The 21947-nt window shown below is 37.8% G+C and overlaps 1 protein-coding gene and 1 long non-coding RNA gene across 5 annotated transcripts in view; one reads left to right on the top strand and one right to left on the bottom strand.

The window, feature by feature from the left end:
* Positions 1-153: 153 nt before the first annotated feature.
* LOC129431357 (uncharacterized) lies at positions 154-2933 on the bottom strand. The gene is made up of 2 exons (XR_012359193.1): positions 2603-2933; positions 154-2181 (listed from the first exon to the last, which is right to left on the bottom strand). It is a non-coding gene; the product is annotated as an uncharacterized lncRNA (long non-coding RNA).
* A 4765-nt stretch (positions 2934-7698) lies between these two features.
* The window catches only part of prkcbb (protein kinase C, beta b), a 165011-nt gene continuing 150762 nt past the window's right edge, over positions 7699-21947 (top strand). For 2 of the 4 annotated variants that reach the window (XM_073857197.1, XM_073857194.1), the window contains exons 1-2: positions 7700-8028; positions 8652-8683. In XM_073857197.1, the coding sequence (XP_073713298.1) occupies positions 7853-8028; positions 8652-8683 (208 nt within the window). In that variant the 5' untranslated portion in view covers positions 7700-7852. Of the gene's footprint in view, positions 8029-8651; positions 8684-21947 lie in introns of all 4 variants that reach the window. The other 2 variants (XM_073857195.1, XM_073857196.1) reach the window with 2 other exon arrangements.

The raw sequence follows: 21947 nt of genomic DNA, 5'->3' as shown, positions 1-21947 counted from the left end.
TTTTGTCTTTTTTTAAGTAAATGTGCACCTCAGACAGTTTAATATGTATTAAACCAAGATTCATTTGCAAACTTGCAGACTTAATTCTTTTTAAGTTTTAAGAGGAATCTACAGAGCTCACGTGGTTTTATAAGAAATGGCTAACAGATAACATCTGGTGATATTGTAAAGGTTTATAAAAATAACTATTCACAACAGGTAACATTGTAAAGGTGTATAAAAATAACCATTCACAACAGGTAACATTGTAAAGGTGTATAAAAATAACTATTCACAACAGGTAACATCTGGTGACATTGTAACGGTTTATAAAAATAACTTTTCACAACAGGTAACATCTGGTGACATTGTAAAGGTTTATAAAAATAACTTTTCACAACAGGTAACATCTGGTGACATTGTAAAGGTTTATAAAAATAACTTTTCACAACAGGTAACATCTGGTGACATTGTAAAGGTTTATAAAAATAACTATGCACAACATGTAACAACTGGTGACATTGTAAAGGTTTATAAAAATAACCATTCACAACATGTAACATCTGGTGACATTGTAAAGGTTTATAAAAATAACTATCCACAACATGTAACAACTGGTGAGATTGTAAAGGTTTATAAAATAATTATTCACAACAGGTAACATCTGGTGACATTGTAAAGGTTTATAAAAATAACTATCCACAACATGTAACATCTGGTGACATTGTAAAGGTTTATAAAAATATCCTTTCAGCAAGATCAACCTGCAATAAATTATAACACAGCATTATGAGAGGCATCAGGAGCTGATCCCAAGTGTATAGCTGGAAGCTGTTGATGTATGAACAGTATTGGTAGTGTGCACATGAATGCATTTTATAATAATAATGCATCCAATGTCAACCCTGTGTAGAGCTGAGAAATGTGGTTGTTTCTCAGCAGCAGTAATGTCCAATGGTGCCAGCTCAACACATTGGTGCAGTTTCCCAGGCAGGGCTTAGTCAGGGGTGCCCAAACTCAGTCCTGGAGGGCCGGTGTCCTGCAGAGTTTAGCTCCAACTTGCATCAGAGCACCTGCCAGTAAGTTTCTAGTATGCTTAGTAAGACCTTAATTGGCTGCTTCAGGTGTGTTTGATTAGGGTTAGAGCTAAACTTTGCAGGACACAGTTTGGAAACCCTTTGTTTAGATCAGGGGTGACCAACCCTGTTCCTGGAGATCCACCCTCCTGCATATTTTAGTTCTAACCCAGCTTTAAACACACCTGACTATAATTTTAAGGTTGCCCTGAAATGCTTGATTGGCAGGTTCAGGTGTGTTTGATTGGGGTTGGAGCTGAACTCTGCAGGACAGTAGATCTCAAGACACAGGTTTGGTCACCAATGGTTTAGATTAAACCAGGACTGGGCACTTATATTAGGACATTTTAGTTTTTACAAACAAACCTTACAAAACAAGACTGGTGTGCATCTTGAAACAAAACAATGGCAATGATATATGTTGAGATGTGTCAGTACAAGGTGTTTTCTTAATTACTCAAACATGCATTTTAGCCCGGGAACAGTTTAAGCCCTGTCTGGAAAACCCCCACATTGTTTTACCATAACAGATATGGGATGTTTAAGGTTGAGTTGTGATTTTGAAGTGTAGACAGATGGATCATCCTACACTCTTAAAACGAATGTGTTAAATTAACACATCTCTGTGTTATTTTTAGAACAACACACTTTGTGTTGCCCCAACACATCTTGTGTTGTCCCTTTTATTTATATGAACTCTAAATCAGCACGAAATGACACATAATGTGTTAAAACCAACACACAATGTGTCAAACAGTTCAACAAAAAGCAATGTGCCAAAACCAACACACCCTAGATGTGTTAATTTTAACACATTGCTCCGTGTTAAACCATTTAACACATTATGTGTCGCTTTCAACACATTAAGTGTCATTTAAGTTCATAAAAAATAAAAGGGACAACACAAGATGTGCCAAAACAACACAGTGTGCCGTTCCAAAAATAACACAGAGATGTGTCAAATCAAGGACAACACACTAGATGTGCCGTCCCCAACCAGACACAAGATGTGCCAATCCAACACATTCATTCCAAGAGTGTATTGTATTTCTGCATCACAGTTAAGGTGCATGTGGATGGTATCACCCTCACAAGTTGTCCACTGCATCACTTCACATCAATGCAGCTGTGAAAATAATAACCATAAACAAACATATTTTACATTTGTACTTAAAATAAGCTTACATTATGAGAATATACAATGGCACCCATACTTAAACAGAATAGGGTTTGAGAGAGATACATTAAAAACGAGACAGTAGTACACACATCCTTTAACTCCAGTGTTATTATGACGTTTAGTAGGTCATTAATTAATTAACTGTCATTTGAAATGTCGACAACTTACAGGAATATGTAAGATTCTAATGTACTAATATCTAACGTTACTATCGTAAACAGGAAAATATATAGGTGAGCAATGAAACTCATGCAAGATTTGTTGGATTTTGTTAACTACTCGTTACTGATCATAAGTGTAATCATAGAACGGACTTCACAAATCTAACATTAGGCTAACAACACATAGCTAACGTTAGCGAGCTTACCTGAAACGGTCGACCTTAATTCAGCCCCTGGCGTGACTTCTCAACATGTGTCGTAGCCGAACCATTTCTCGGGAAAAGGATGTTCGTCAGTCGGCTTCCCGTCCATTAAAATTAGTACGAACAAACATGAGGGCGCTTGGATGAGCAACTTTAATAACGCCTTTAGCCGCCGTATCTCTATGCGGGCAGAAGAGAAGACAGAATGACAACATCTCGTCCTGACGTCTCGCGTGGTTCTGTGTGGCTTGGACAGCTTAAGGTTGCGCCCCCTGCTGGAAGTTGCGCCCCTTGACGGCGCGCCCCTCTCTTGCGGTCCGCAGACAGACCCATCTCCACTCAAGCGTGGTTAGAACTGGATCTTCTATCATTCATTCTGTGGTAAGTATCAGAACAGTAAAGGTGCAGAAAACAGGTGTTGCGAGACGCTCGTGTAAAAGCTTTATGTGCTTTAATTATTGTAATCGTTTCATCTTAATTATTAGACTTAATTATTTAACTGTGTTAGACACAAATAATATAAATTGTTTTTAACGTAATTTAGCTCCTCAACAAAAATATTGTTGCTGTACAGTGGGCTGGGAAAAAAGCGCCAATATGTGTAACGGAATCCAGCGGGTTTTTAAAAGCTGTGCTACTGTGTAAAACGTAGCCTACTTATGATCTTAACGTTAGCCGTTTTTGTGAAAACATACAAGGGGCGCGCCTGGTCGGAATCCAGATAGATAATCCACACAGTAATTATTTAGATGTTGTTAAGTGAATTGTGTGATTAAAAAAAATCATGTAGGCTATTTTCATAGATCCGAGTCGGTTGGTGTCTCACCTCATCCCATCCTATCACACGAAGAGAAACGCGACGGCCCAGCGACGTAAGTTGCAATTACTGTGAATATATTTGTGAAATAAGATATGGTTATTAACCATGGCCGATTGGTCACCGAGGTTCGGACCTCGTTAAAAAGAAATAAAATATGAAGTCCGAATGACGGATTAGCGATTTAAAACAAGTTATATTGACATCTGCGTATATAATCAAGTTTTGACGGTGTATGTTGTAGTGTAAATGATGGAGATTTACTCAGGCCGCTGTGAGGTAATTTATTTTTCTTTAAAGGGATAGTTCACTTTAAAATGAAAATTCTGTCATCATTTACTCATCCTCATGTTATTCTTAACCTGTATGAATTTCTTTTTCTGATGAACACAAAAGAAGATATTTTGAGAAATGATGGTAAACACACAGCAGTAAGTGACCATTGACTTCCATAGTAGGAAAAAAATATTTTGGAAGTATTGTGATAAATGACTAAAAATATTTAGAAAAATGATGGTAAGCACACAGTTGACGGTACCCATTAAATTCCATCATATTTTTTATTCCTACTGTGGAAGTCTATGGTCACTTAACTGCTGTGTGTTTACCATCATTTTTTCAAAATATCTTCTTTTGTGTTCATCAGAAAAAAGAAATTCAACTGCCCCAGCTAAAGGACAATGGGAAATTTTAGGTAATGACTTGTTTGTCTATTATACCTTGCGTAATTATTATAAATATTTTTATTTGTTTAAAGGTGCAGTGTGTAAATTTTAGCGGCATCTAGTGGTAAAGTTGCAAATTGCAACCAGCGGCTCAGCCCACTGCCCAACCCTCACTTTTAAAACGCATAAAGAAGCTACGATAGCCACCACCGGACAAACATTTCATTGTCGGAGAAGACTTAGTAAAAAAGTTTGTCCGTTAAGGGCTTCTGTAGAAACATGGTGGCACAAAATGGCGACCTCCGTGTAAGGGGACCCTCGGTGTATGTAGATAAAAATGTCTCATTCTAAGGTTATAAAAACATAATGGTTTATTATAAAAGGTCTTTATACCTCACTAATAATATTGTTTTGTATATTGTTTGGCATTTTTTTAAGAGATCATCCTAAAAATTAAACACTGCACCTTTAATTGAAACATTTAATGGAAAAGTAGAAAAGTTGCTGACAATGAACTTTTTTCCCATACAGATTTATTGCCAGCATTTTAATTTAGAGGTGGATGTCAGTGGGAGGAGGGACACTATACACAAAAAAATTATTTCAGGTAATAACTTGTTTGTCTATTATACTTTGTACCTTGCGTAATTATTGTAAATATTTGTATATAATTTAAATCGAAACATTTAATGAAAAAATAAAAAAAATGCAAACCAATTTACTTTTTTGCCCTACAGATTTATTACCACATTTTAATTCAGAGATGGATGACAGTGGGAGGTGGAGGGACTCAACCCGAGTCACTGCGCAACCAGCATTAGGCTACCCACGGCAACAAAATGAACTAATTATACAGTATACATTTAATAGTCTTGCAATAAAACATTTAAACAAAGGCAGCAAACATTTACATCTATCTATGGACGTTTCTTTCTATGTGAAAAATAAAAAATAAAATAAACTGAAAAATAAATAAATATAAAAAAGCTAGCTGACATTTCAAGTGCTCCTAAAGTTCATGGCTGACAGAAAATGACAGGACTTCAGCTGCGCCATTAAGCATCCAATCAGTGCCTGTTATTTTGACACGACGCTCCGTACAGCCAATCAGATTGTTGAGTACTGCTACGTCATTCAACCGGGAAGTAGAGGGCTGTAGTCCAAACACCCGTTCGCTGTAGGCTTTCAAAGAGGACTTCTGTTAAAGAAAATATATCGCCTGGCAGTGAATTTTGAGCTTTATCATTTTGCAGGTATTATTTATGCTCTAACAGCAACATTACACACTAACTAAAGTTTGAAAAATGGGATCGGGAAGAACGTGATCGTGAACTTGGTAGATTTACCTTTTGCAGCTTGACTCTGTGTGTTACATTGCTGTCTATAAAACCATTTGGACACGTCTGCAGAGACTGTTAGAGAAAACTAAAATCATGTTTAAACATAAAATGCAAGAGAAACAGATTGGTGTGTATATATTTAAACTGCTATGAAGAACATATTACTTTTTGTGTCATGTTCATCTGCCAGGAAAGAAAATCCTAAGTGCATTAAAGGATGTGATTAACCTATATTTATCACCATATAAAAAGGCATCTCCATAGCAACCATCTAGAAAATAGACTGGCACTCACTTTATTGCATTGAGCATTACGGAAAGAAAGAGAAAAGGTTACAAGCCATTTTAGGAAACACGTTACATCATGTTTAATACCATGTGGATTATACAAATAGTAAGAGCAGGGATGTAGAAGATTATAAAACAGGATGCAAAAAACAATACTACTTCACCACAGTGAGTGAATACGCAAATAGTCCAACAGTAGGGGGCGCAATTTCATACTCTGTTGATAAAATATTTTCTACTGCAAAGCATGTGCTCCAAAACCATACAAAGTTAATAACACAATAGGATCCAGTTTTAAGAAACTACTTCGCAAACTCACAAAAAAAGCAATTACTGTACATACAAAGAGGACTAGATCATAAGGTTTCACTGCATGTAGATAATACTTTATGTGTGGGGGCGACTGCCAGTAAAAAGTGTAGTGTGCTTTGTGGGTGTAGAGCAGGTACGCTGTTCTGTTTGCTGTAAGCTAGTGGGCATCAGGTGATCTCTCTGCACTTAACATTGCATCTCTCTCAATAACACTAGCATTTGTGTCCATTTCACATGCTGATGTGCACTTCACAGTCTCCTCTGACTCCTCCTTTAACACAGGAAAAGGCAGAAGTGACAACCAAGTCAAGAGGAAATGTATTCAACGAGGGAGACAGACACAAACATTCACAATGGCTAAATTGACTGATAAGCAAGCAAGCTAAACAATTGAAATTTTAATCAGCAACAGATATGAATTTAAACACAAGGCCTTATAGAGCAAAGTCTAGTGTCAAAGTCTGGTGTTGTAAAAAGAAACCATAAAGTGTTGAAGACGTTTTTATTAGAGACTCTATGAAATGACTACACTTTTACGTGTTAAAGTATCTCTTATTTAAACAGTAAGCTTATTTGTGCACCAAATAAAGTTGCATACTTCCAAACGGTAGTGATTTATCAAAAGAGTGTAAACACCTGAATATAGCAGTTTAGAAAAAAATAAATAATGAATCACACCATATGATCAACAGACTTATGAGGACATCAGCCCAGGGAGTTCAGGCTCCCTGCTGCTATTCACACCAGTCTCTCTCCGTAAGTGCATGGTGCCATTGTGTTCTCAGACGCTGGATGTCCTTGCCTCCTACTTGTAGTGCGTCACTGAACAGGAATGAAACAACTCGACTCAATAGTGTCAGCTGGGACACACAACAAAAAATGATGTAACAAAGCTTATGCATCATTTTAGGTGAGAACCCCCAAAATAACTTTGCTCTCTGTATGTGGACATCACCTGTACAGGCACTGTACAGACTTCTGATCCAATTTTATGACCAGGATAGATAAACATTATAAAACATGGATAGATAGATAATCACAATCTTTAATATTTCTGTAGCTCAATTTGTTCAGCATATCGTTAATAGTGCAAAGGTCAATTACCAAGAAAACACACACACACATTGAAACAGAATGTAGAAATTGAATGCAATTTAGGCTGATCTGGATTGAAGCATCTGCCAAATCTAAATATTAGGGACCATCATTCAATGAATAAATATGACTCTTTCTTTAACATATTTACATAAAAATATAAAATTGCAGCACGCAAATGTGATTTCATTATGATTTCAATTTTTAAATCTCCTCTTTTACACCTCATTTACAGGTGTCAGTCAGTCAGTCAGTCAGTGATAGGCTGGCTGTATGGCCGTTTCTAGTAATGTAGATGTGTTATTTTTGATAAAATCTACTATTGTCTCTTTTATGCTTTTGAGCGCTTTCATGTAAATGTGAGAGCTTTCACACATCTGCATCAATCAGCTCCTCTTGCCAAAAGTAAATGAGTGGGAGGGGGGCGGAGTCTCGAGTCCACGTCAGAATGAGCGCATGTGTGTGTTGGACTACATCATAGTACCGCGAGAGCACCTCTTTCGAATCGGTCTCGCGGTACTGTTACGTCACATCTGATCGGTCTGCGCATCACTACATGAAGTCGAACCTACCTTATGAGTGTGTGTATGCGCGAGGAGGGCACACTTGGGCGGAGCGGGATTCCGAGCGCAGCGCTTGAGAGAGTTCATCGCAGTCTGAAGCTTTGCATTACATGTTCGCACTCCTCACAACTCAGCACGGCGTCTAGGTTTGCGTAAACTTTAACCGCGTTGACAATGGCTGACCCGGCGCAAAACAACAGCGATGGAGAGGAGGGAAGCGAGCCCATGAGGGGTTTCGCGCGACAAGGTGCCCTGAGACAGAAAAACGTTCACGAAGTGAAGAATCACAAGTTTATCGCCCGCTTCTTCAAGCAACCCACTTTTTGTAGCCACTGCACGGACTTTATCTGGTAAGCAAAGACTGGACGCACTGTAGTTTGTTGTCTGCTGAAGTGAACCTGTTACATTTGCACAGAAAGTCGCCTTTAACGTTTGCGTCTCGCAACCTAGAAAGCGCTCGTCGGTTGTCAATGTCTGTGAACTCTTTCTGTCATTTGCGCTCTTGATGACCACAGCTGCGGTTTTTTTAACGATAATTTATGGTTTAACTACGTTATTGTGGTTAAACCAGTAAACAACACAAAATTGAAAGTCTCACTGAAATACCCACAGGTTTAATAATGATATTTATAGTAAGACTATGGTAATACAAATGGGAATCAGCCAAAAACTTTACCTCACTTTTGCAATATATGGTGAATTTTCCTAAGTAGCTCACTGTATTTTGTAATTTGTTACTTGCTCAAAGTAAATGATGCATGTAACGGAAATAAAAAAAGTGTGTAAATGTAAATATTTCAATGAACAGTGCATTCATAACTTTACGACATGAAATTAGGACGTGAACGGGCTAGCTGAGTCATATGCGACAGGTCAAACAAGTGGCTTATTGTTTTTGTACAAACGTAGCCTATGTGAAATGGAAATGTTTTGGTTTGTAAAGGTTTTGATTTATTGTGTGTTTTTCTTTTAGGGGATTTGGGAAACAAGGATTTCAGTGTCAAGGTAGGAATTTACAGTTAAATGCATATTTTAAACATCATATGTAGTGTAGTGTAATGATTCTTGTTGCAGTATTTACTACTATCATGCTCTGCTAAAGACATTTTAACTTTTGGATAAGATGTCATGCTTGATGAAACACTGGAATGTAAATAATAACAGTTAAGATCAATAGAAATCAGAAAGAAATCACAGAGAACCCTTTGAGTTAACGTCTTCAATATGCTCCAATAAGCAATTGCTTGTAAATTGCTAGCCGTCTCCTTAAAGGGATAGTTCACCTAAAAATGAAAATTCTGTCATTGAGTATGTTTACATGCACAGTATAAGCAGATAACTATCAAAAATCTGCTTATTATAAAAAATAGTTTTAAACGGCTATGCAGACAACTGTGTTTACTTGCGACTTGGAGATTTCTTCAGGTTTCTCGCAGGTAGTGATGTCATCGCCTATAGATGGTTTCAGCAGTAACAACATAAACAAGCGGCGTCCGTGGTCTACACGTAACTTCCGGTAAACTCCGCAAAGAATAAATAATTACTTTAAATGTAGTTTATTTATATAACAATAAAAAACCAACACGTAGGTTACCTAGGAAACCAAATCATTTGTTATTTTCGACGAGGTATTTGTTCAAGAGTTCAGTTTAGCAAATAGTCAGACCATTAAAAAACTAAAACCGGAATTAAAGGACCAGACGCGTATTGCATCACCGAACATGTGTCCGATGAAACGGTCTATAGTACATTATAGTCGATCAAAAAGCCGACGGCATATTTGTCTTAAGCTATATAGTTTTTTCCCTTTCGTGTCTCCAGAACCTGTAAATATAACATCAGTTTTAATTTTCGCAGTTTCTCTGCCAACTGCTTCAGTGGTATGTTACTTTGTGCTTACTGTCGTGTCTGACGTTTATCTTTCACAGGCGGAGACATGCGTACATAGACAAAACCGTGAGAAAGCAGGTTAAGGTGTTTACATGCCACACAAAATCAGGGTAATGAGCAAAAACCTACCTGTGCCGATCGGTTTTTGCTTATGCCGTTTATTGGCTTTCACCGATTAAAGAAAACCATTTTACGTGTTTACATGACCCCATGTGTTATTAGTTTATTAAGCATAATCGGCGTAAGACTGTGCATGTAAACGCACTCATTTTCTCAAACCAACCATGAGCCCCATTCACTTTCATAGTAGGAATAAAGAATACTATGGAAGTGAAAGGGGCTCATGAACGGATTGGTTACAAAAGTTCCTTAAAATATATTCCTCCGTGTTTATCAAAACAAAGAAATTTACACAGGTTTATAACAATATGGGGGTAAATGATGACAGAATTTTCCTTGTTGGGTGCAAACAGAGTTTTTTTTTAACTTTGTATACATCTTTTAGTATCTTCACAGTGAAAGCCTTTTAATTTGATTCTACCTGCTGTTCAGATATGTGTGATATCCTCACTGCAGATGTTCATGTGTCTGATTGTGTTTAATTACAACATTTCAGTGGGACATGCTTAAAATAGTTTTTCAGCTATGAGCAGGTTTTCCATATGGAGTCACGTTGAAATCCGTTAGGGACCTATCAAACAGCTTTTTGCTCAGCCTTTTGCAAAGACAGTAATAGATTAGATTTAGCTCTATTGTAATTGTCTAAAAGTGCAAATGGCTGTGTGTGTGCGTGAATGTGTGTAAATAATTATCCTAAACATGTAGAAAGTGAATAGCACAGTTTGAAAAATGTTAGATACAGGTGTTACAGGTAAAAACTTCTGCTAATGGATTAAATTCAAAGTAAATGCATTGAGTCAATCAGTGAGGTGCACAAGATTTTATTTATTAACGTTTTATTACTTTTTGTAATATTACAATTTGTAGTAGATAAGTGTTCTCTCCACAAACCCAACTCAAGTGTTCGCATCCCTCTATGAGTCTAAATTATGTTGGAAAAGTGATTTCAGTTCACGCTCCCTCCTTACGCACTAAAGGCACTGGATGTTCTTAAAGGCGACTGCAATTATCGGTCACAGCAGGTCAATGGCTTTATCTACGGTGCTGTGCGTCTTCATTTTTCCACCACAGGCTTCAGTACTATCTCTAATTACGGGTCCACGATGAGTATGTGATGAATTTGTTCTCTTTATTCTGATTCCTGCACTTACTCTTACTCCGTTAGTCACCGTCTCTAATCTGATTGAACTCCCTCTGAACTTGTTGAAGTTCTCCATTGATTTTTGAGAGCAGCTCTGACTGTATCTGGTGTGCTGGACCCCTCTGGTGCCGAGGGACAAATTTTCCAGCAAGTTCAAGTTCAGGCATGCTGAAATCTAAAGGGTCTTTGCTGGAGAACACAGACAGTTCTGCCTACAGAAGGTTACGTACAAAGGAATAGCGCTCTGTTGGAATACAGTGTAGCCACTGTGCAAAATGATCTGTCATGTAGTTATGTAATGATGAACTGATTCTCAGCCAGAAGTTGTATAAACGTTTAACACCATTGTTCAGTCAGAAAGAAACTCTTTATTTGGTGAATACTGACTGGAAGCATATAGTACATGTTGTGTGAGCATGTTATTGGAGCTTGCTTGCCCTCTTTAGCTTTCAGTAAATGGAAAACAACATTGGACAACACATTCTTCATTCCAACTAGTCACATATTGACTTATGATTATCGTTTTTAATGCTTTTAATGAGAAACCATTTTTACCAATTCCAGACGCAACAGTCATGAGAATTTTATTGTCACTATGAAATTATATAATGGGGTATAATGTTGCCATTATGACATTTTTAGGACCTAAACCAAATCCTACCTCTAAACCTACTTGTTTATAGATTATATAAAACATGGTATACAATACAGTCAGAATTTATTTTGAGTCCAAATGACAGATTTGTGGAAGCAAAAGCGATCAACGTGTCCGTTCGCCAAAAAGCTATTATATCACACATTCAAAAACTGCCGCCAGAAGAACCATTACGTTGGCTTTCAAATAGCATTTGCTCTCATGTGTCTCCTAATCAGCTTTGATTGTGAAATACCATTGGCTGCAGCGTATCTTGTGACTGGTTGGGTTATGCTACCTCGGTGTATTTTTTTAATGAGATATTGGATTGTTGTTTTAGCGATAAAATGCCACTCTGTTCCTTATCCACAAGTTTCAGGGGGGCGTTACTGTAAAAAAAAAAATGTGGGTGAAACTTCCGGTGAGGCGGCGGAATTAGTATATCAATGGTATTTTGTGTGGTTTATAGCGAACAGGTAAGGTGTTTTTCAGATTTTTTTACTATTTAAAGTCACAAACCGTTATGAGAGATGTCGTTAGTGAGCTCAGGGACAACATGTGCTGTTCGTGGTTGTACATATAACCGGAATAAACTAAGTCAGTGGCTTAAACGCGAGTGTTTTGAACATAAGCCTAAAACTAAATCGAAGTGTTCCTGCTGTACAGTTTCCATCACCTCCCAAATACGATATATATTCAAAAAGAATATGGCTGAAAAACTAAAACTTAAAACACCCCCAAAACACTTGTTTGTGTGCTCATTTCACTTGTGGATAAAGCCAACACAGGATAACCCGTACCCAACCATCTGCTGCTGTTATTTCACACTTTTTTATTTCGTTGAGGCTACGTTCCCACATCGTTAGACGTTAGCAAGTTTGGATCACTATATCTTTAGTGACTGTCAACTAATGAATGAATGAGTGTCACATCCCGCTATGCGTCCCGCTTGAAACGGAAGACGCGCCCACTTTTGAGGCAGGAAACTTGTGGAAACAAGGTTATCATATGGCCATAGAGGATAACACCCCTTGTTTGTAATACTTTTGTTTTTTTATCATTTTGCTGTACTATTATTTGTCATATTTTATACTGACGAAAATCGGAAAGGTTAAGTGCAGTGGTAGTATAAGGTGCTCTGACACATATGGCAAACAAACCAACGCCAAGGGCTAACCTATGATACTAGGAAGTGCTGAGCAAATAGTTGCGGCTAGTAGGGATACAGCTACTGCCAAAATCTTGGGAAATCTTGCTGGATGAGCGCTTTTTTCATCCAAATTTTAGCCCTAAACCTAACTCTAAACCCAACATCTTGTGAGACTTGGGCGTAGCTGTATCCCCTTTATCCAGAATCTAAGCAAACAATATTTGGCATATTGGGAGTGAGAATGTGTTGCCTTGGATGTTTCATTAGATAGATCCTTTCTTGTTTCATTCAAAACAAACATTGTTTGTACAGTATGAGAATGATTTGATGGTAACAGGATTATAATATTTGGGTGAACTGTTTTAATCTATAAATAACATTAGCTTTTCGCTGTTGCTACTAAATCTTATATTAGACTTAAAATAGAAATTCTTCTAAAAAAGTGAGTTACTGATGTTTTTACTAAAAAAAAAAAAAAAAACGATTGTACTGTTTCCTCCCATTAAGCAGGGTTTTTCCATCCAGGTTTGTTATCGTCAACTAATTACATCCTTAGTTCCCCGGAGAAACCTGCGGTTAAGTGCCGAGCTCAAGGGCAGTAGAGTCGCGCTGTAACTCGCTCCACAGTTCCTGGGGTCACCCTGATTTGGGATTAGAGTAGCAGTCTTGGTGTGTTGCATATATCTTTAACATTTTTGGTCGATTAGACAATCCAGGAGAATTAGCGAATCATATTATATATTTATTAACTAGAAAAAATACAGGCAGTACAGCTTCAGAACAGAGAAGCTGATGATTTCTGCTGATGTTCACTGTTAAAGCCACAGTCGAATGTTAGCGGCAGCGAAGGGTGGCAAACAACAAGCTAACCATTTACTGACCAGCTAGAATTTACAACCTTTACACCCTAAAAATGTATGTGTTAAAAACACCACAGTCAGTGTTATTTTTGGGACAACCCTTTTAGTGTACTTAAACTAGACGCATATTAGACACACCTCTGTGTGACCCTTATGCCTCGTTTGGGATCGTTTATAGTCCTTTGAAACTTCGTTGAAAAAAGTGTTGAGTTAAGTATTAAATGTTGGGCTCTATTAAAGTCCATTAAAATTAGAAAAATCCTGCAATGTTTTCCTCAAAAAACATAATTTCTTCTAGACTGAACAAAGAAAGACATCAACATTTTGGATGACATGGTGGTGAGTAAATTATCTGGATTTTTCTTTTAAGAAAATGGAATATTCCTTTAAGGTTGGTTGCAATTCGCAATCCCACAGCTATATGCCACTAAAAACCATATGTTACTTTAACCCATCCTTTTTTAGAGTGTATTATTATTATTAGCATGTTTTCAAAAATGAAAAAGTGAATGACAGCACGTCAGAAAGTTTTTCAAGGTTTTTATGGAAAACCAGCACAGCTGTGAGCAAGTCCTTCCTTAATCATCAGTGTGTGGAAAACTGTGAGTAATTAATACAAGAGGATTTCCTCTTTCTGTCAGGTTGACGGTAAGCCAGCTGCTTAGGAGCCTCTCCTGCTTCCTCAGTCCTAATTGCAAAATTACAAGTTTCATGAAGAACTGGCGTAACGCGAGAGAGAGAGAGAGAGAGAGAGAGAGAGAGAGAGAGAGAGAGAAAGAGATGCTACAAAAAAACATATATTCCTTGGTTTTTAGTGGCAGAGAGAGAGAGAGAGACTGAATGTTTTAAATAGTTAATAATTAGAGATTGATGGTGAGTAATATTTGGCTTTTGTATTTTAAGATCCAGGAGTTAAAGGTGCAGTGTGTAATTTTTAGAAGAATCTCTTGACAGCAATGCAAAATCATATACAAAACTATATTATCAGGGGTGTATAATTACCTTTCATAATGAACCGTTATGTGGTTTTTACCTTAGAATGAGACGTTTTTATCTACATAAACCGAGGGTCCCCTTACATGTAAGTCGTTATTTTGTGCCGCCATGTTTCTTCAGAAGCCCTTAACGGACAAAGTGTTTTTACTAAGTTGTCTCCGATGATGGCTTGTTTGTCCGGTGGCGGCTACCGTAGCTTCTCTATGTGTTTCAAAAGCAAGGGGTGAGCAGTGGACTGAGCCGTTGGTTGCAATTCGCAACCACACGACTAGATGCCGCTAAAATTTACACACTGCACCTTTAAGGTCAGAATTTAAAAATTCTGAAAAAAAATTAAGGTCAGAATTCAAATAGGTCATACTTTTGTCTTTCTTTATGAAGATTGAAAGCCCCAGTTTCCATTTGTTGTATTTGCCTAAAAGAGCCCTATATTATTTATATGTCTCTTTGTGCTTTATTGAATAAATTAAGTCATAGGGTGTGTCTCAATCAGTTTCCTTGTTCAGTAGTCAGGGCACTGATCCAGGGAGTCCTCAAAATCCTTCCAGTGCACTAGAACGTTCGTTCCCTAAAAATTCCCACAATTCAATGCAAAAACCAGTGAGCATCGATGGTCCCCATGTTCCCTTACTGGAAATCACGTGACCTGTTCTGAAGCTCACCAACTGAAAATCACGTAAACCAACTCAATAAACATTTTGAAATGAGAGAGATTTTGGTTTAGGCGGTTGTTAATCAGTAACAGCTGTGAGTGATCACAACGCGCTTAAGTAGCCACGTCACAGGATAATAAGTGAACAGTGTCCCAATGTCAAGTGAGCTAGGGTCCTTACCAGTGCCCCGAACCTGTGTACACGATATACTAATTCACGACCTCAGGAGCTAGGGAATTCGTCTTGTAAACGGATTTGCGCTGAGTGCTGACTGTTATAATTGTCTAAAATCATCAGAGCCCCCCCCCCCTGAATGATTTCATATGTACATCTCAAACCACTCACCTTATGCCTAAATTAATGCCTAAATTAATGCAGACTAAAATCGCTTTGATATATTTGTAATACAGGGGGTGTCTCACACCTGATCCTGTGTGAAAGCAGAACATATCCACATTTGAAGGTGTGGGCCGTTTAAAGCCTCTATAAATAGCATAAGTGTTCTGTGGAGCGGTGCTTAAATGGAGGGGGGGTGTAACTGTGGGCGTATGGGTGATCGGTGGTATTTGAAACGCATAGAAGTACCTTCAATATCTTCATCATCAGAATCCATTGCATCAGATGAACTACGTCAATGGCCTGTTCTTGCTAGAATAATTCATGTGTTTGCTCCATTTCTGCAGCTTTGAAACTGGCAGTTCTAGACAGTAGCCTCATTTTTGGAGGAAAATGATAAATGATCGATGGCAACATAAGGCAGCGCTGCTTTCCACCTTTGAGTGAAACGAGGATGTGTGTGTACTTTAGTACTTCAAATATTGACTTTAGAAAATTTAGAGGAGAAATAAAAAATAGAGGGAAATAATTGTCAGTATGCTCCTGTGTAACTCAGTGATAGCATTGCGTTAGCAGTGTAAACGGTCATGTGTTTGAACCCACATACTGATAAAAATGTATTTGTGTCGCTTTGGATAAAGAGGCCTGCCACATGCATAAATGTAAATGTGTAACATAAATCAGTCTAGCATCCAAAACTTAAATAATTTGATCTCATTTGGGATTGATGAGTTGAACATCCAAACTTAAATCTTTGACACTTGATTGCTGACTTGAGCACAGCATGTAAACTTTTTGAGATATCTTGAAATTACTGGGCTCTTTTTCCTATGATAAACAGTGTTGGAAGCCAGAGACTTCGGCAAAGTGTCAGTTGTTTGATCTCATTGCAGTTTAAATTTCACTTTTTTATTACTGGGTGTGCTTGATGAACAGGCTGGACTGTTAAAACATCAGGAGTAGTCTCAGTTTTCTCAGTGGGAACTCATTTCCTCCTAAAGCTCCTTAAGGACAGCTGCAGCTCTGATACAGACCTGCTCATTTCCAGCTTGGGGTAAGTGTGTGAAGTAATTAGCATAGAGTAGGAGGTGATTAATGAATGCGACTGCTGAGATGACCCTGTCTGCACACCGGGCTGCTCTGTGTCGCACAAGAGCAGGTGGGAACATCCGCTTTCTGTTATGTAGCCACAGGTGGGGGAGATGCACTGGTACCTCGAAACTGGCAATATGTAGTTGTTAAAAACAAGGGTTATGTATCTACGAGCATTGAAAAGTTCTCGATGTTACATTTATAAGTTTTATGACCAAGTATTTGGTTTCTGAATTCATTAAAGGGACACTCCACTTTAAAAAAAAAAAAGGCTCATAATAGAGTTAAACATTTGATTTTTATCGTTTTGGAATCCATTCAGCCGATCTCCGGGTCTGGCGGTACCACTTATAGCATAGTTTAGCATAATCCATTGAATCTCATTAGACCATTAGCATCGCGCTTAAAAATGACAAAAATTTGCTGTTGTACCATGGCTGCAGGAGGCGCAATGATATTACGTAGTGCCTGAAAATAGTCCCCTGCTATTGAAAGTTTTCAAGTGGACTATTTTCGGGCACTGCGCAATATGATTGCGCCTGCTGCAGCCATACGGCAGCTAGTCCTCAATTATTATGTCGAAATGAGAGTATAGTTCCTAGACATATCGGCCTAAAAAATTGCAACTTTTATTTTCCGTCGGTCTTAGTACACGATGTAACTACAGAAGAGTCAAGTTTTTTAAATAGGAAAAATATTAAAACTCTTTAGTCATTTTGGAGAATGATGCTAATGGTCTAATCAGATTCAATGGATTATGCTAAACTATGCTAAAAGTGGTAACCCCAGACCCGGAGGTCAGCTGAATGGATTCCAGAGAGGTAGAAATGAAATGTTTAGCTCTAGGGGAGCTGGAAAATCGGCCTATTTTCAAAACGAGTGGAGTGTCCCTTTGGGTCAAAAACCCAGCTGTTTGGTAAAATTAACCCAGAAAATGTTTATATTTGACTCAACAAGGAGTTAAAACAACCCAACTATAGCTCAATGGGTAGAACATGCCACTAGCAATGCAACTGATTTCTCTGTGATTTGCTTTTGTGCACTCAAGAAACACAAACGTGCAACTAGTTTGGTTTATTTACATATAATGTACAAATATTGCACTCTCACTACCTGAATTTGTCATCGGTGAAATTCTGAAATTCTGACCCTAGCTGTAAAATTCAGGCTAAAGTCTCGTAATTTAATTATGAGATTAGAAGCATCATGGTTTGGTTTCATTGATGTCACATTGATTTAAATCTTTGACACATGGCCTTACTCAGTCAATATTAAAGATACCAAGTAAATCACAAAAATATACTTAAGCTGGGTTTCACAGATTGGGTCACAATTCTCTGTGTTTCGCCACTATCACTCATTGTACTTTACAATCTGAATGATTCATTTCAGATAGAAATAAATAAATAACTTTCTAAAAGTCCCTTCATTGCTATGATCTAATTTGCACTGGAATCCATTTGGGTTAGAAGTTAAATCTGAATAGCCATTGGCTGATTGCTGATGTTTTAGCTAACTTATAAATGTTTGAGAGGCTTTTACACACAGACACAAGAGCCCATAAGGGCCATCTCTTCTGTATTCATGACCTAATAAAAACATCTGCTAAGAGTCACACTGTAGAAAAAGAATATAATTTGGCTGTGCTTTTATCCACTATATGCATTTGGCAGATGCTTTTATTCAAATCAACCTACAGTACATTTAATGCCCTGCAGTATACGTTTTCTCAATTCATCAATGGTGTTGATATTGCCCGGCTCTATTAGTTACAGGAACACTTAAGGGGCCGATCACACCAAACCCATTTATGGCAGTTGCAGGCTCCGCCTTTGAATGATTTTCTATAGGCAGTAAGCGTTAAGCGCGCTGTTTATACATGTCGAATGCCTTGTATTTTTTGCAACATGCCGCATCACACGTTTTTGAAATAGTATTCAGAGCATCGTATGCGTTTTTTTTAATCGTCCAATCGAATGAGGGAAGACGCGGGTCTTACGTTGTGTTGACGGAAGTTTACAGTTGCTTGAAACAACCAGACTGCAGTCACTCACTGTCTCTTGTGTGTTTGTGCATCTCTCACCCTCGATCAAGGTCAGAACAAGCCTCCTCTTTTTAACCTCCTAAGACCTGGATGTCCACATATGTGGACATCAAATGTTTTTTTGTTTGCACCATAATACTTAATTCTGTGTAACTGGAACCTGTTGTACACAAACATGGACAAATACACTGCTTTGTTTTCTTAGAAAAATATTTGGTAACTATATTTATTGGGTCTTCCTAACCCCAACAAAGCTGGTACAAATCTTAAAAAAGACAAACCAAAGCTTGGGTCTTACTGCTAATATGAAAAAATTTCAATATTTGATTGACAGGAGAGCTGCCCTGGTTGTTGTCTAGGAATAAAAAAAGCTGTGCCGCTGTGCAGTGCAGCGCATTGCATTTTCAAGCGTTTAAAACGCGTTTGGTGTGATTGACCCCTAACACAATTTTGACCTTCACCTTCTCTGGATGGTCCAATGCTTATATAAAGTGTCCCAGTGTCTGCATATCCTTACAAGCGTTGGCAGGCAGGTCTATTTGAAAAGAGGGTTAGGAGGACAGGCGAGACAGCCACCAATTGAGTGTTTGAAACAGACTGGCTGGAGCTCCTAAGGGGACCATCTTGTCATAGTTGGCCTTACTTTTAAATGGGCCATGAGAGAACACACTCTGTGAGCCGGTCCACTCTTATCTCTGAGACACAGTTAGATAGACAGTTTGGGGACTTGTACCTTGGGCATTTGTTGTGATTTATACATACTGGGGATAAGTTTGTTTAAACGGCTAACCTTAACTTGCTGGGATAAATTCCCTGACATTTGTGCTTTTTCAGTTGCTTATAAACATATTAATGAATTGTGGTTACAATAACATGCAGCCGAGTTTGAATCTCTCTCATTTCCCATGCGTGGTTAGTAAAATATATGAAGTCACTTAACCAAGGCCTGAAAACATAGTAACCTGTTAGTAGTAAACAAGAATTTTTGGGCATGCTAAAATTTCAGTGTGCTAAATTGTTTACATAAAGCAATATATTGATTTAACCTTTCTAAGTCACTTTGTTGTGGAAAGGCTGTGGAGTGTCAATGGTCTTAAACATTCATGCGTTTTACACCTGGGATATAAGGAACCAACCCTTAATGGTCTTGTCAAGTTGAAATATTGTGAGTCTGGTGAATGTGAGAAGACTTAAAGATTACATGTTTGCTGGTAGTTTATTTGCAAAATAGTGTGCATTTTAATTAAAACACAAACAATGAGTGGCACAGATTTGAGCACACAGTCACACATCTTTGTGCCGTTTTGGATGTAGTTCCACTGTTACTGAAGATACAAGTGAACATCACATTTGTGGCAGTTCCAGGGTGTGATTCCAAAAAGTGTGGAAATATCTTTCTGTACCACTTCATGTTTTTTTTATTGGACAGTGTAGTACTGTAACAGCTGATCAGACAGCACAATGCCTCATGTGTTTATTGTAAGCAATCTTTGTCCTTTATCTAGGACCTTGTTCTCATTCTTAATTTTTTAAAACTATTGTTATCATTTATTGTGCAGCTTGCATAACTGATGGGAAATGAATGGGTATGGGTGTGTTGTTAATGTGTGTCTAGACATTTTTTTGTATCACTCTTTAAACATTTACATTTAAAGGCGGAGTGCACAATGTTTGAAAAAACGCTTTGGAAAAGGAGACGGGCCGTAAGGAGTGTGTCTACTAACCGACATCCTTGCCGGGTTGCGTATGTGTGGGGCGGGTCTTTTAAAAGAAGGTCCAGATTCTATTGGGGTAGGGGCGTGTTTGTTTAGGTGATTTCAAATATCAACATTGGCTTTCAAACATTGTGCACTCCGCCTTTAAGACATTGGTAATCACCATCGATCGTGCATAGCACATTCAATACAATTACACCAGAACAGATATTCGCCAACACAAGCTTGATCATTAGACAAAATCATGTCTAAACCTTCATATTGTGTAGTATTATCGTATTTACATTATATTACAGCACACAATTTAAATACCGGTTTGTACTGTATAACATTTAAAAGTAATTGCACATATCAAAGACATATTTCAACAATACCGGCATATATCAGTGGGATTGTAGTCTGGAAAAATCCAACTTTTTAAAACATGTACACATTTAAAGAGCACCTATTTCATTGCTAAAAAACAATGTTATTTTGTGTATTTGGTATAATACAATGTGTTCGCATGGTTTATGGTTAAAAACACATTGTTTTCCACATACTGTACATTTTTGTAGGTCCAGATTTCACTCTCTTCCTGAAACGCATCCCGTGTTGATTGGTCTAAATACTTCTGACGTCAGTCGGAAATGTGACGCTCTTTACCATGTTTTAAAAAATTCGTTTGCTAACAGGAGTTAACTTACAGGCTGGAGGAGCTGGAGGAGTTATGATAATTTCGGTCTTGTCTACATCACCAATCCCAAAAAGTAAACTGTTGCCTACAATCCGTGTGTTTGTTGTAGTCCAAGAAAAAAGATTTACGTTGGCGACGATAACTCATCGTTTACCTTGGAGTTTGTACCTTTTGCATATCATAAACGTGTACTAATCAGGCATGAAAGTCTCTCACCTTTCGGCGAAATTCGCCGTTTTGAAGAAAAAAAAGGTGACCCACGTGAATTGTGTAGAATCGATGAGAATTTGTTTTTTGGGGGGAGAGAGGGTATGCGCGCGTTGTTTGAAGATGCGTAGAGCGACTGCCTTTGGGACGTAAAGTCAACAGAAAACGCTGTAAAGCTATAACTGCAGAATTCATTCACAACATACAGTATATACACAGACTGACTGCAAAGTGATCTAAAAGATTTTTTGTTGGAATGGATTGGAACGAATGATGGACATTTGAGCGACAAAGATGCTAAAGTGATTTGTTTTCGGTGGGCATACGCGCACAAACTCCAAAGCCCACACACTGAAATGCGTTTCAAAAATCACCCAAACACATAATTTCTGTGGGCTTCACAGGAGATATACAAACTATATTGTAATACCACAGTCTCTGCAAGTATTCTCATAAAAACAGTCGTTTATTATAAGTGAGAAGTTGATCATGTGTCAGTGTATAGATCGCTTCTCTGTTGTTAAAGGGACAGTTCGTCTTATAAGAAATGCTTATGTTTGAGTCATTATGTTAATCAAACTACATAAGACAAAAGGAAAATCACTTTTATAACCTTAAAAAGATCAATTATATTAATTTATATAATAAAAAAACAGTGTTATATTAATTTGATACTGTTTCTCTACCTAATCAATACTGCTACTTTGTTCTTTTTGATTTTATGTGCTTGTAATGTCTTGATTTGTTCTTATTTT

The sequence above is a fragment of the Misgurnus anguillicaudatus genome, chromosome 19 (assembly GCF_027580225.2).
Source record: "Misgurnus anguillicaudatus chromosome 19, ASM2758022v2, whole genome shotgun sequence".
NCBI classification, from domain to species: Eukaryota; Metazoa; Chordata; class Actinopteri; order Cypriniformes; family Cobitidae; genus Misgurnus; species Misgurnus anguillicaudatus.
Note: the sequence above shows the minus strand (reverse complement) of the source record. Positions and strands in the feature narration are given on the sequence as shown.